This window comes from Battus philenor, unplaced genomic scaffold (assembly GCF_028537555.1).
Source record: "Battus philenor isolate CCGP_79_NKW_IND1 unplaced genomic scaffold, ilBatPhil1.0.hap1 SCAF_16, whole genome shotgun sequence".
Taxonomy (NCBI): domain Eukaryota; kingdom Metazoa; phylum Arthropoda; class Insecta; order Lepidoptera; family Papilionidae; genus Battus; species Battus philenor.
In genome coordinates, this window is record NW_027181678.1 from 1,809,115 (window position 1) to 1,825,324 (window position 16,210).

Sequence of the window (16,210 nt, forward strand, 5' to 3'; positions counted from 1 at the left end):
TAAATTCAGAACTTAAATTTTATTATGAACAGTTGAAAAAATTGAGAATAAAGGCCATATATACTTTGGATATGAAGAGCCAAAAAATTATAATATATATAAGATGCATTAGTAAGAAAGAGAAAGATAAATATTTAGCCACTTCTGCACATGCAGTGGTAGTCGTGCAACAAAGTGATGCCCCGAGCCCGGTGATAAATGCGCATGCGGCAAACAATGCGAATTACACAACTGCCACCGTTAAATCACTCAACACGTGTTTCACGCCTCCACGGGTATCTTCAGGAGTTATGTTACACCGATTAGTGCCAAACACAGAGTCTACTTACTTAGGATTGACTTCCGCAAAATACGCCTGATTCCATTAAATATATAAGATGCATTATCAAAATCCATGACGCTCTTACCAAAGGTATTAAATTAAAGGCTATGGACTAAGCACACGAAATGACAAGATCCAATATGCAAAAGAAATCTTGGTCAAACAAAAGATGGAAAGATATTTCGGATATTGCAGAAAGGAATTGGGAGAATAAAGGAAAAGGCAGGTATGCATTGAATACACTGGAGAAGTCCAAAGATATGTTCAAATTAAAGATTAATAAATTATTAACAATACTAACCATGTATTATTACATGTATTTGCTTAATTAAAAAAATTTCTTTAAACAAAAATTTATAAAAAAAATCGTAATACCGCGTGAAAGTAATTATATAAATTGAAATTAATTACTCTAATATTGAAGTAAAGATGTCAAAATCATTTTGTAAAAAGGATTACATATTTGAGAAAATAATATGATTGTTTTGATAAGAGAAAATCACCGCATTAAGTGAGATTTGTTTTGTCAATAGTAACGTTTGTTCTTCGATGATAATCGTGACTGTTGATTATTGGTTATAATTCTAAAACAAAACACATTAACAGCACACTCCAGTTATATCTGATAATAATCTGTCGTTCGATATGTTGTTATTGTAACCGCGAAGTGTTTTCATACACATATATATATACACTAGCTGATCCCGCAAACGTTGTTTTGCAAAAAAAAAATTCAAGTTTTTAATTAACAAATGTTAGATAAGGGTTGATCGTAGAGGGGTGAAAATTTAGGTTTGTATGTATTTTTATATGCTGTATCATAATAAAATAAAAACCAAAAAATTGTCTAAAAAATTAAAAATAAAATTTAGGGGTGGACCACCCTTATCACTTAGGGGTATAGAAAATAAATAGTAGCCGATTCTCAGACATACTGAATACGCATGTAAAATTTGGTAAAAATCGGTCAAGCCGTTTCGGAGGAGTTCAAGTTCGAACACCGTGACACGAGAATTTTATGTATTAGATATATATACACATATATAATTATCACCACAACAATATCTTGATTTGAGACCATGGATCGATGTACATACCCACACGGCGGATACATGACCTTCTGAAGGTTGTTGAAAGACTAGAAAGTAGGAAGCTTTGGAACTAGAAATGTATATATATATATATATATATATATATATATATATATATATATATATATATATATATATATATATATATAGGAAGCTATTGCTACCATTCAATTTCAGAATTTTTTTTCCGCCTTACAGAGTTGTAAGTCTGATCTAAAAGAGCCGAAAATATAAAGAATATATCTTTAGTCTCAGCTGCCTTATTCTTTCTATGAGCCATACTGAGCTAAATGAGTTCAAGTACGGCAGTACTGCAAAGCTTAAATCTTCCCAAAGATATCTATGAGGGTATATACCAAAATCGCCACCCTTGGCATGCGGTATGGCGGTCGCAGTGTGGTATTCTAGCAAGCAGAGTATTCTACCACCCATCCTATGGAAACTTTTTGATCAATTACAATTCTATTATTAATTCTACAAAGTGTGAATTATATAAGATTGTATCACAGGAATCTAACCCGCGACCTACAATTGCAAGTGTAATTCTTTACCACTAAGCTACAACTTCGTACCTCAACTTAAAACCTTTTTCTTATTGGTTTGTAATGTTTGTACTTTACAATAGACGTATTACAGATGTCAGTGTATCTATTGCCTTTAAACGCAAAATAACTTAGGTATTATTTATTTATCATTGTTAAAACGTATAAAAAAGATTACTAAGTATATACAGGTTGATTGGTAACAGGTGTAAAATCTTTAGCGAAGAGTGTATAGTATATTTGTCACCAATTAATACATGGTACACCTTGTTTAGTTTTAAATATAAAGTAATTGTATAGTAAAAAAAGCACTTCAAAATACGACTTCTTTTCAGTTCTTTTCAGTTTAGAGGTATTTAGTCATTTTGCATACATTTATTAAATCTTTTAAACCTACAATAAATCCATATACAGGATATATGTTGTATGATTTTTCTTATAGTATTTTGTTTGCTGAATAATATTATTTTTTTGAAGAGTTTTTGTTTCAATGTACCGTCTGATGTTCTCAGGGCTGTGGGCCATGCGTATGCCCATGGTGTGGAGGAGTCTGGTGCAGCAGATGCTCGAGGAAGATGTCCAGGTGCGCTTGGTGCCGTGGTAGTCTTCGCGCACCAGCAGCACCGTGCCTAGCTCTTCAAAGACTCATCAATGACCTTATGCTGCCTTGTCGAAATTACAGGTAAGGATATATAACATCAGCATTTCATATATTAGCAGTGGACAGGCCACATAGTGTTAGGTAGATAGCTGTTAGTGCCTTAAAATTTTATAAAACAAAACACGATCTAACTAGGTATGTCCTTGGAAGAAGCTAGATGTAGACCGCTTTCAACTGGTCTTACTAAAAAGCTAAGAGGGAAGCCGAGGTCTGACTATGACAGTTCTATGGCTGAAATCATAATAATTACAAACTTTAAGACAATAATAGAATATTAAAGGAAGAATTACAACAATGAGTATTTTTTTTTGTCATGGACATATCGCCGCTCCACCAAATAAAAAGATAATAACTATTATCATTTTAATATGATTTTTAAATATTTGCAGTCTACGAGATCCAATACATCTTGTCAAATTATTCCATAAATTTCTGGGTAAAAATATCGGAGATAGGCAAAGTAATCTTTTATTTTCTAAATGAGTTACGTTATAAATAAAAACGACTTCTATTCGGCAAGCTAAAAATAAATACAATTATGTTCCTATAAATATGTTCACTGCTTTATTTAGCCAAATTTTTTAAAATACAACCAATATTAATTTGTCGTCTCTTCTGAATTATTTGATTTTAAGCGGCGATATGTTGTATAATTTTTGTTGAACGAATATTATCATAATTAAGTAAATAAATCTAAAACATTTTATCTGAAATACAGATGTATTCCAAATAAAAAAAACAGACGTAAAGAGATCTAAAAGTTTCAGACAAACAAATCTAATCTGTTTTTGCATCTGTAACTCAAATGGAAAGTTCGCGACAAGTTACTTATTTTTTTCTTATCGAGATCCCTTTTAAATGGATGGCAAAGTATCTTTTTACCTGTACATAATAGAATGAAGCGAATTTAGATTTCATTACAAACGTATATTTTCTTAGAAACAAGAAATTGAATAAACTTCTTGAATTAAAATATATGTTTATCTACTTGTTCGTATAGGTGGATAAGAAATAGCATTAATAAGTTCTGATTGAAGTTTGATATTATATATTTATATAAATGTATACACTCACACAAATATATATATATATATATATATATATACATATACATATACATATATATATATATACATATATATATATATATATATATATACATGTGTGTATATATATATACGTCGGAGAAATAGTTTCAGTAGTGTTTTCAATAACAGTGATCTTAGATTGAATATAACGGTATTAGCTGAAACAGTTTAAAGAACCTAGAAACTTGGTTACTTGATCTATCTGAAGCGCCATTTGGTCTTGACCACATCAAAGTCGGCGAAGCTGTAAATTCATTGACTCATGTCAAACGAGAGACGCTCACTGCAAGGCATATATACACCTCCCTCATAGATCGCCACAACTAGTTTTACCCGCTACCTTGACCATTACTATTTAATGGAATCAGGCATTACCTTCATTAATCTATCGCTGCACCGCCCACACGGTTAAATGGTAAAAAATAACTTTAGTTTTTTGTTCACCGTTATACATGTACTGTATAAATAAATAAATACAATGATCAATTGTTAACATATTGCGAAGAATACGGGAAGAATGAAACTTTATTGAAACAAGAATAATATTATCGAATTTTTTCTTATTATTATCATTTCCTCCTTATATCTTTAGCGTTCTCCTGTATATTTCGAAGGCTTTAATTTTGATAGACGCGGCATGGGTAAGGCCTCCCATAAGACAGAAAGACGACATAGTTAAGTAAGAAAAGGATCAATATTTAGCCACTTCCGCACATGCAGTGGTAGTCGTGCAATAAAGTGCACCGCCCGCCAGCCCGCTGACAAATGCGTTTGCGGCAAACAATGCGAATTACACAACTGCCACCGTCAAATCACTCAACACGTGTTTCACCCCTCCACGGGGCATCTTCAGGAGTTATGTTACACCGATTAGTGCCAAACACAGAGTCTGTGTTATTTGCCGCATAAATAAATAGTTCAAATTAGATGTTATATGTTATGATAGTATCTAACCCCGTGCGAGTGAATTTACTCAAGACTTTTATTTTAGATTTATAATAGATATAGAAGATTGATAATATTCCAAATATAAAACATGACTCAAAACAATATTTCATATGGCTTTAAAAATGTGCAATCTTAAAGTGCATTAAACGAATGAATAAAAGATAAAACATAATACGTTTACGTAACTTGGATTGATGGCAATAAACTGAATGTGATTGTCTGATAAAGAATATAAATCAAATGCAAGGCTAAGCAGTCAATGTAATGTTGCATTGTTACACAAGACATATTGTAAATAAATGTAATCTTGCATATTAGCTATGAATGCTTCATTGTTTTTTGTGACGAAAGATCAGCAATCATTGGGGCTATTTCTCCTGCTTTTGCCAATATATAATCCCGTACACCATACTAAAGAAATTGTTATAGTGTTTTTAATGACTTCATTTATCGTTTTATGAAGTATAATTTCTTCACCATTACACTTGAGATGATACTAAAATGTCATTTGCTACTCAGCGAATCTTGCTAATGCAATTTATCCTGAAATTGGGTGTCTCCAAACAAAATACCACTATCGCATCTTAAAATTCCCATCACATTTTGAGTAGATCAGTTTTCAAATTACCAACCACAAACAAAGCATTCGCGAAATGTTTTAACACATAAATGTTGCTTATGTTTACAATAGAATTCTTAGGTCTTGTCAAGATATTAAATTCTGCAGTAAGTGAAGCAAATTTTAAAATTCTTAAATGGTTATTAAAACTTTCATATATCAAGACGTAAAACACTTTTAAAGCAATATAAAAATAGTTGGATGTGTACCTTTATTTTCCAGTCGAAATTAAATGTTTTATATCTCTTCTAGAGCTTAAATTCAGTATTAAGTATTATTCTTTTGTTTCTGTGTATATGTTATTAAACTACATACTCCAAATTTGTATTAATGTACTCATAACCTTACTTTGTATGTTATCATGCAATATGATCTGTTAATCTCACTGCTATTGCTTCTGTAGTACCAGCTTAACCTAGTTTGAGAGCAACAGTACTAGTGTTGGCACATCTATATTTCACTGTTCCTAGTACGCATTTCGGTAGTTTGGCTAATAAATTTATTATCATTCTTTATATTAGGATATTGATTTATACCATGCATATATATAGACTAGAGAATCATCTTTTATGTGATTTATTGCAAGTACTGCTACTTCAACTTAATAATCCGATAGACTAAGTCTTGCTACTTTTAACAAACGTATCTTATACATTACCTATATTTGTTTGATAATTATAAGTGTGCTGATAAACCTTATCTATTTAAAAAATAACTATCAGATAGAGGTCGCCTATTTATAAGTCTATTTATTACACGTGCGATATCCATGCGTTAATATATCGCAACGACATTTATCTCTTTATAATTCGTTCTCTTTGTTTACAACCTGTCTATACGGAATGGCTAATTTATCATTACATCCACTTTTACTAATGTATCTTTGAAATGGGTGGGGTTTTACTGACGATACGATGTTTTGAACCCATAATCAACATATATCCTGTTCAGGACTAATATTAACAGACTGGTTATAAGGATTTTAGGTAATAAGTTAGATTCTAGATAAAATTTGAGTGGACTAGTTTTTCAATAGGACCTATTGAAAGCAGCCTTAATTCACAATGACCTTAAGCTTGTAGATGGACTTTCTATGTTGAGCCTGTGATCTGAAATTCTCTTCTCCAGAGCCTTTAAAGATTAATGAAATCTAAAGTTATAATAACTAATGCAAAGCATGTTTTCTTTACAGGCGAGGATGTAATGAACTCTTGACAAGGATCACAAGAGCAAAGCACGAGGAGGACTGCAAATATGATGCAATGGTATGCCCTGTCACCGCAACCTGCTCATATTTCCCCTTCGAAGAACTCTCCAGCCACCTTCAGAGTCAACACAATATCATAGCAGTCTACTCGCAGAAGATCAAAATCCTCATAGAAAACTTCCAAACAAAGCTCAAGAAGACCGCCTGTTGCAGAACGAAGTATAAGATCATACTTCTCTATATGAAGAGCGCGTTCATCATCAAAGTCTGCATATATAACTTCCACGTCAAAGTCGAAGTGATGAGACGAAAGCTGGGACATATCGCGGACGCGAAGAATGAAACCAAGAAGAGCGAATACTGTGCCCTAATCGAATTTCAGAGCAAAGCGCTTTGCACAAAATCAGCTATAGTCATAGAGAATGAGGCGTACAGTAAGAAAGCAGAAGTTCAATGGAATGATATAATAATGAAATCCGACGCCGACGAAGCTATCACAATTCACGTCAACATCGGCAAATTCAACCCAGAAACCGTGAAGAAGATAAACGTCATTTGATACTATATATTTACGCACGCATTCTACAAAAATAACAAATATTCATGTATAATGATTATCCAAAATAAATATTCCAGTCGTGTTTATTAATGTTGTTGCGGTCCAAAAAATAAACATAAGAATATTCTTAGAGTAAGGTTTAAGAATTAAACCCACTGGTAAGGAAATGCTATAGTATATAAGCATGGCGTTTGAACTGAAACAGCTAAATGTGACTGATATAGATATAAATGTAGTTATTAGTGAAGTTATATATAAGCTATTTCTAATAAATATAGAAATACTTAATGGATTTTATTTTTATTAACCTTCGTAAAGTAGATAAATAAACATTTATTTCACATCACCATAGCACAAACACAATAAATCATAAGAAAAAAATTATAAAACGGATTGACGTTCACTGCAAAGCAAAAGTTTTCCCAATGATCTCAACTATGACCTTTTTTGCGCTGCCCGAATCCAACGCCTTTTAACAACATTAACTATATCGACAGTTTATCTAATGTGGTCATACACACAGAAATAGTTAATAAAAATATGTCTTTAAGTGTGATTAATGTCGCAATAGCATGATGTTGGTCACAGTGATTTTCAATCATGACTATACACATCGTCATTGGCTAATCAATGTTGAGAACAATGTGCATAAAACAAAACATTAAGCAAAACATTAAACGCAACAAGTATACGTAAAGCTTTCATGTACTTGTACCTCGTCTTGTATTATGTAATAAAGTAAGTAGTCATCTTAAACGTGTATTTAAATTTATTCTACAAAATTGTGAAAACAATGATTCCATTTCTACATCTATGAGATACGATACCTGTATATCATTGGGTTATATCGGAAATATTATTTGAAAAGATTTTCCACTTACAGAAAATTTAGAGGTCAAAGATAACTATTGCTTATTGTCTGATAGAATATGAATTTAATTAGCCAAAGAGCTAAAAGTTAAATAAAATCTTAGCGTTCACGCTCCACGACCATATATACTTTTATTTAAAATCATTTTTGAGCGTTTTGAATTCTTCGATCACTCTTGGCTATCATCTGTCTCGTAAAATCCATTAATATAATTTTGAATGTTGCTATGGTTAAATGATTACAAATTTAACAAGTGTCAAATGATGTCTACCTGGTAAGTTTTTGACAATGCAGCTCGTTTTAAATTGTGTAATTATCACTGCAGACAAAGATTTGCATGCTGTCATTTCTATTGCAACTATTTAAGAACAAACTTCAAAAAAACTCTTTATAATAAAACTAGCTGATCCCGCAAACGTTGCTTTGCAAAAAAAAATATTAATTATCAAATAAAAAATAAGGGTTTATCGTAGAGAGGTAAAAATTTAGGGTTGTATGTATTTTTGTTTGCTGTATCGTAAAGAAATAAAAACAAAAAAAATCGTCAAAAAATTAAAAAAAAATTTTAAGGGTGAACAACCCTTATCACTTAGGGGTATGGAAAATAGATAGTAGCCGATTCTCAGACCTACTGAATACGCATATAAAATTTGGTAAAAATCAGTCGAGCCGTTTCAGAGGAGTTCAAATTCGAACACCGTGACACGAGAATTTTATATATTAAATAATAAGATTTCACTTTTATATATTAAAATATAGTAGGTTTCCACATAATTAGATAACCTGTTATGGAGTTTGATTCGGCGAGTGATCTCTTTATTGCCTATTTTATATGGTCTTAACCTTTTAGCATTTACATTTTCACTAACAAAGCACTTAAGACACTCAACATCTGTTTACAGTTAATAACTTTGTCAACTTTCAAAGGAACCTCGTGTAGGTATTTATGTCAAATATTTAGTTTAGGTCGCGATATTATCGTTCTGATCTTAGTCCTTGACAGTTCTATCAGACGTTCTATCCACTACAGATGAAATTAATTTTCTTCTATAATGGCGTTAAATCAATGCCACCCTGAACCTTATAAGAAGGTCGATAGAGCTAAGAAAGACGATTTCAGCTTGGTATCTTAGATAACAATTAGCATTTCAATGCTTAGGAAGATCCTTATTACGGATTACCTTATTCCCAAACTATACATCTCAATCAAATGTTATTATTACAAGGAATAGTGATTATGTATTCACCAATGCTAAAAACTTCCGACAATTCGATTTCTTTGTGTTATTTCAATTCTTGTTCGAAACAAAGACGTTTTATGCTAATTTATAATTAGCATGAAATTAACACGATTTTTAAAGCGTAAAAGGTTAATGAATTATTGATTGGAAGTTAATAGAACCTGTATGTCCGTATACAGAAAATGATACGTATGGTATTTAGACGTGGAAACTTTGTTTTATTTGCTAATATTCCAAACAACCTTCCACAGACAATCAATTAACTTATTTACTGAAGAGAAATCCGGAATACATTGAATATCTCATTTATTTTTAATGTTTACTTTAGTATTCGAGAAATATAAAAGTAGAGAAAGTATTTTATTTTATCGGAAATGGAATATAATTGAGTAGAATACTTCATTTGAGTATTCTTTGTGTTGATGTTAATGCTGTTTTCCCGAGAGCCTTTATAGCTTCGTCAGTAGTGAGTTCACAGATCGGAAGAGTCTGGGAATTTGAAAAAAAATTTTTCCGGACACTCTAGTTTTTTTTATTTGTTCCCCTGCTATATGTGCGACAGGGATGTAACATTTCGGATGTATATAATTTTTCAGATAATTCTTTAATCTTGCTTCTTTCTTCTCACAAATTCTTTCTCTCTTTCTTTACATAGTTCACAGAATCTTTCATTCTTTACGTTCTGGTCTTCTTTCATACATCGCCACATTCGTGATTATCTGTGTTTCTTATGTCTAACAAAAATATAACAAAACCCTTAGATAGTTACAGGATAGACCGTCGAATATTTCGCAAAGCATTCAAAATTTGCCCGGGTCAGTCCACAATAACCTCAAAAATCCGGCAAAGCGGCATATACAAAAACTATTTCCTTGCTTTTTTGGTATTTCAATTTTTCACAGAAATTTCCAGAAAATTCTGGGTACAACGATACGATGTATACATATTTCCTCTTGTTTTCCCCGTAGAAGGTTATAAAACTATAAAATAAGAGTTTACAATAAACTTGAATAAAGACTATTGTATAAATTTGTTTGAATGAAATGTAAAATATGCCAAAGTAACTCAAGTACATACGTAATAAAATAAAAAAAATATTGAACAATTTGTGTCATCTTGCCGACTACTTATAAATAATTGACGATTGTTAACAGTAGCGCCTTCTTCCTTGAATTTAAAATTCACGACAAGTTTCTTACGACGCGATAATATTTTTAAACATAATGTTGTATAATACAATGCTTTTAATAAAGAAATAAATGTATACCTGTTGTATTCTGGTGGGAAAGTGACGAAAATGAGGTTATCAATGAAATGGTGAGTAAGAAACTAAAGGAATGAAAGAATTTAAGAGTAAAAGATGAATGACTAAATGACATTAACAAAAGATGAGAACGCAAATAATATGACGTAAACAAGGAATTAAAAAAAATATTCCTTGTGTACATACCCAAGACATATGTGTTTGTTTAATTTTAAAATACTTGTTGTAATTACAAAATCAAAATCAGGCTTTCTACCGAAAAGTCCTTGCAATGGACTGGACTGGAAAGGTCAAAGGCATCGTCGTGAGTTCCTAGTGCTAAAATACGGTCGGATCAAATCCGCATTGGACATCAAAATTGAGGTTGCGCTTCACAATGTCTAAAGAACAAAGCGCTTAGCGTAGTGCCTTTATTAGAAGACGAATTTAATTCTTATTACACTTTTGTTCCTCTGGAGAAAGGACAGGGACTCCTACCCAATTTTAATATTCTTGATTGTACACGCCAAGATACATTTAATAAGTTTTACAATAATATACGTACAAGTACAAATAATAGTAAGTACAATGGGCGGTCTTATCACACAAGGCAATCTCTTACAGACAACCATAGTATGGAATAGGTAAAAGTACTAATAATGGGTAGTTTACGTGTACAAAAAATACATATTTACAAAAAAACGAACATAAACATACATAGACATACATACATACGTTTAGAACATATATACTTATAATAAATAAGGTTTAATACATTACAAATATAATACAATAATAAATAAAAACATCTAACTGACTTCGATCAGTGTTGTTTCGATCGCACTTATCCCAGAAAGAAACAGAAGAAGTAAAATAAATGAATTAATAAATAATCCTTTATCCTATATTTATTTCGACAGTTGAATATATCATAAACATAAACAATTTTGGTGTCTCCTTTTTTTATTAGAATTATATTTACCCACTCCTAGGTATAGGCTTGCTCCAATAAACGCTACGATTACCAGTCCTGCATTGTCCTCATTCAGGGACACGTGTGCGGAGCCTACTCACGCGGCGTCAATCGACTCAAGGTCCCCAGAGAACCTTTCCGCCCTGCCATTTCAGACGAGAAATTTTTCGAACTACGCCGGTGATATTGGTTCTAGCACGGCACTACCCATTTCTATGCTGAACTTAGCCTTGGTCACGTCTTGGATCCGTACATCATCACTGGCAACACACATTGGCCAAAGACCTTCATATAATTGTCTTCATATAATTGTCATAAAAAGTCGGTATTTTTCTTCTTCTTCTTCTTGAAGTGCCTCTCCAACTAGTGGAGGTTGGCTATCAGCTTCCTGCTCTCTTCCTTATTTTTAGTTCTGCGTAATAGCTCAGCAGCGCTGGCGATTCCGGTCCACTCTCTAATGTTACGAAGCCACGACTTCTTTCTCCTACCAACCTTCCTTTTACCAGCGGTATTTTTAACCATGTTCAATTATTTATTATAGTCTAATAAGTGCAGACACTTATAGTTTTAACAATACAGACAACTCATAGGAAACTATGTTTGCATGTTCTGTTATAAAATTTTTACTTCACTAAACTTTACTTGTATTTTAGTTTTCGTGTCAAAATTACCTTTCAATTTGACATCACTAAACTATATTATTATTCTTCGACTAGCTCTACCGAGTATTTCTCTAAGCGATCACGCAAACAAACAGACGCATCCTCATGACCTTAATTCTGTTATCTCTGTGTTTACAGAAAAATTACTATGACCCAGAGATCTGAATTATATAGGCGACACTGTTAACGCAAATCGCTCACCGCCATGACACTTCTAGGTTAAAATAAGAAGTTAAATTCATGACCGTAAACGCTAGAATAAGTATATTAAATAAAATCCAGCTTCTAATAAATCTAGCAAATAAAATAACATTTAAATATTTTTTAATATATATATATATTTTACATTTATCACACTTATCGCTTTACTGACATTAACAAATTCCTCGGATTTGAGATAACACAGCGTAAGGAATGTAGCCTAAACCTCGTTTCATCAACCTTTATTTAGATATTTCCGGTTTCCTAAGATACCTTTTATAACAAATTTACTATGATCACCAATCGCCAGGCATTTACATCATCAACGTTCCAGCCCATGGACACCCCCACCAAATATATACGGATATGCCGGTTTGGTAGAAAGATAGGGGAGGCAAAGATCAGCCCCGTATGTTAGACACAAAAGGAAGAACACCCTTCCTCAGCTTCTGCACGAGGTGAAGAAGTTATATCTAGAAACAAAACCAAGGCCTTAAAACGATCTGTTAAAATGTAAATACGAGTAAATTATCAAAGAAAAAAAATTACCAAAAAATTTAAGTAATAAAATCAAAGATAAAAACTGTAAAAGCTATATAAAAATAATAAATTTTTACTATATAAAAATATAGTAAAAATAATGTGAAATATATATAGTGAATAATAAAATAGACCCAAGCTGTAATGTCCTTGGATGGCATAAAACGTGATGGAAAAAAAGGAATAATTAAAAATGAAAATATAAAGTATAAATGATAACGAATGTAAGAAGATAAAATAAATTATTAATAATAAGAAAAAATTATTGCCCCTACAAATCCCTTTTCCCAAATAAATAGGGTGTGGAACAAGAGGTCCCTAATAGCGGAGGCTAAATAAATAAAAGATATCTATGGGGGGATATACTATAATTGTTATGCTTGGCAGATAGGTTAGCGACCCCAGTGTGATATTATGATACGCAGACGACCTTACTGCCTGTCCACAGAAAAATTGTTTGTTAACAGTGGCAATATAAAAATCTCTAATTTTAAATTTCCATACAAGTAAATAGTAAATACTAAAAAGTATTTTCCATATGTAGTATATTTCAAATATAGTATATCTTCCTTATTAGGCATAAATACTCTCTATCTTTACATTATAACTTTCTCGAATTTTTCATATATATGTTAACAAAAATGTTACAAGATCGTGAAAGTTATATTAGTATGTACATGTTTACCCAACCTCATGGTATGTAGGTAATCAGAATAGTGTTATAGAAAAATCTACAGGGAAAGATAGTATATAGTATAAGATTTATTTTTGAATTGGAGGTTCCATACATTATTTAAGGCTCTATAAAGCTTTTACATCTTTAATTAATCACCATGTATAATTACACAAAAATGTTTACATGAAATTCAGGATCATTACGAACACAAGTCACTAAATAATTTCTAATTACAGTATAGGTTGAGCAAAGTGTCACCTATTTTAATTGAAAAATATGTTTCGAGTTTGACTTTGAATGATAATATAATGATTACGAATGTTGAACCAATTCTTATGTAAATCTTTATTTATAGAACTCAATAACCTGAAAATTATTAACAAAAAACATTTTCCAATATAAATTACTCATTTCCTAGAACTGAAAGAATATGCAAACAAAGGAATAGCAAATTAATAAACATAGTTAAAATACGTGTTACAGATTAACTTATTTAAAAGTAAATTTAAATATTTCCTCATAATTACATATTTAGTTGACTCATTTTAAAAAAATCGTGCTATTGGTATAATACGAGATAGTAATATAATTATTGACAAGTTATATTCCTTCACTTTTAGGAACAGCCGATTTCACTATCGCCTTCACGTACAGCAAAGGCGATCTCAGGCAGAAACGTATCCCACGTTCAATTGCCATGCAGTTCTTTACACTCATTACACTGTACACTCACACGCGTATAATGTAACTTTATGTGAACGTCTTTGCTTAGCCGAAATCCGACTAGTTTCGTTGTATGAAGTTCGTCAACATCGTTCCGCGAACTCAATTCCGGTGCAGCAAAATACTCCAGACTAGCAGTATTATCATGAACAGATATATATTAGCAGTGGTATCTTAGCGATAGAGGACTAACACTTCCTATCGTATGTCGGGAGTTCGATTCCGGGATAAAGTCTTATATATAAACCAGACTTTTTGCATTACGTAAGATTGCCACTGCTCACAAACAAGTATCCAGAGGAAGAGCAGCAGCGAACTCCTCGTACCATAATAGCACACTGCAATCGCCAACCCGCCTGCAAAGCGTTTACGTTATATCCCCACAGAGATGGTCCCAAACAGTGGCCGTCTATGATTGAATGGAAGCTTCCTACGTTTATCGCCTTTCAACGAGCTCAAGAATATCATCTAGCCGCCGTATGGGTGAATGTACATCGATCCATGGTCTTATTTTAAGAACCTTACAGCTCCAGCATCCATCAGTTCTGTGTGCTATTTGGTCAATTAATTTAAGCTATTTCAATGTTAATACAATATGTAAGAAAAGGACCAATATTTAGCCACTTCCGCACACATGCAGTGGTAGTCGTGCAATGAAATGCAGCGCCCGCCAGCCCGCTGATAAATGCGCATGCGGCAAATTATTAATTAGTCACAAACACAGAGTGGCACTAATACGGTGTAACATAGCTCCTGAAGATGCCCCGTGGAGGGGTGAAACACGTGTTGAGTGATTTGGTGGTGGCGGTTGTGTGATTCGCATTGTTTGCCGCATGCGCATTTATCAGCGGGCTGGTGGGCGGTGCATTTCATTGCACGACTACCACTGCATGTACGGAAGTGGCTAAATGTTGGTCCTTTTCTTACTTAGGATGGACTTCCGCGAAGTAACGCCTGATTCCATTAAATACAATATGTAATTCAACAATCTTTAAAAATCTACTATAATGAATTTCTTTCGTCATTTCGTAATTTAATAAAAAGTTTTTGAATTTCAATAATAGAATATTCCGTAAGACAATTATTTCAAAAATATTTATAACGGCATCACTAAACCAGGTCTCTATTCAATGTACTATATTGTTAACGCGATAGTACATGTAAGTAAAGTCCCGTTAAAACAAGTACGTCGTTAAATTCGCTAACTAGGCGATCACGTTTCACCTATTTACCCAAATATTTCCCGCACGGCATTTGAATGATACGTTTGTTAGACGTGATCGAATAGCGATGGGGAAAATGACGCGTCACTTCAGTGAAAGTACATGACTACACAACAGTGACTTCATAGCCTTGTGTTGACACCATATCCTCCGAATCGAGCAGGATAATTCCCGTTCTAGTTAAAATTAAATTTACTTATTTGTTGATTGTAAAACTTCTTTATCATATTAGGTTAACAATAAAGGATTTTAAATATATACAGTGTGATCGATTTGTAAACAAAAAACTTAAAAACTTTCCTATTTACAATCACTCTGTATATAATAATAACTCTGTAGAACCTTAACTTTATTATTTTAATGTCAACAGTCCAATTATTTCTGGCAGTACAATAACATAAGCGATAGATAGTAGACAATAATCGATAGTAATATTATATTAAACGCATAACCAATCATTCTGTATAAACTAAAATTAATAACAGATGGTGCAAAAGTAATGTCATAATGTGAACGTACCTAAATTTTTACAAATGGCGCCAAATGTCACTATGCTTTGACATTTATGATATAGATATATAGATATATTCCCTCGGTTATTGACAACTAAATCTCTTCTCTCTTATAGCATTTGTTATTTATTCGTATTTATGTAATAACTTTTCCATATAACATTTGTAAACGTATATATATATGTATGTGTGGTTTTTTTTTTTCAATTATGTACACACAAAACTGCCCTCACCTTCATGTCTCTCTTCTCTATCCAAAAGTTGTCTGGATAGTATCGCCTCGAGCGATAAGACCGTCTCTTGTACTT

General features: G+C 32.4%; 2 protein-coding genes across 2 annotated transcripts in view; one reads left to right on the forward strand and one right to left on the reverse strand.

Moving 5' to 3' along the window:
• The window catches only part of LOC137919366 (probable E3 ubiquitin-protein ligase sinah), a 55,595-nt gene extending 48,283 nt beyond the window's left edge, over nucleotides 1-7,312 (forward strand). Inside the window, exons 4-5 of the mRNA XM_068762418.1 lie at nucleotides 2,468-2,637; nucleotides 6,464-7,312. Coding sequence (XP_068618519.1) covers nucleotides 2,468-2,637; nucleotides 6,464-7,037 — 744 coding nt within the window. The 3' untranslated portion in view covers nucleotides 7,038-7,312. The remainder of the gene's footprint in view (nucleotides 1-2,467; nucleotides 2,638-6,463) is intronic.
• Ac76E (adenylate cyclase type 2 Ac76E) overlaps nucleotides 1-16,210 on the reverse strand; it is a 180,826-nt gene that overhangs the window by 111,667 nt on the left and 52,949 nt on the right. The window lies entirely within an intron of this gene.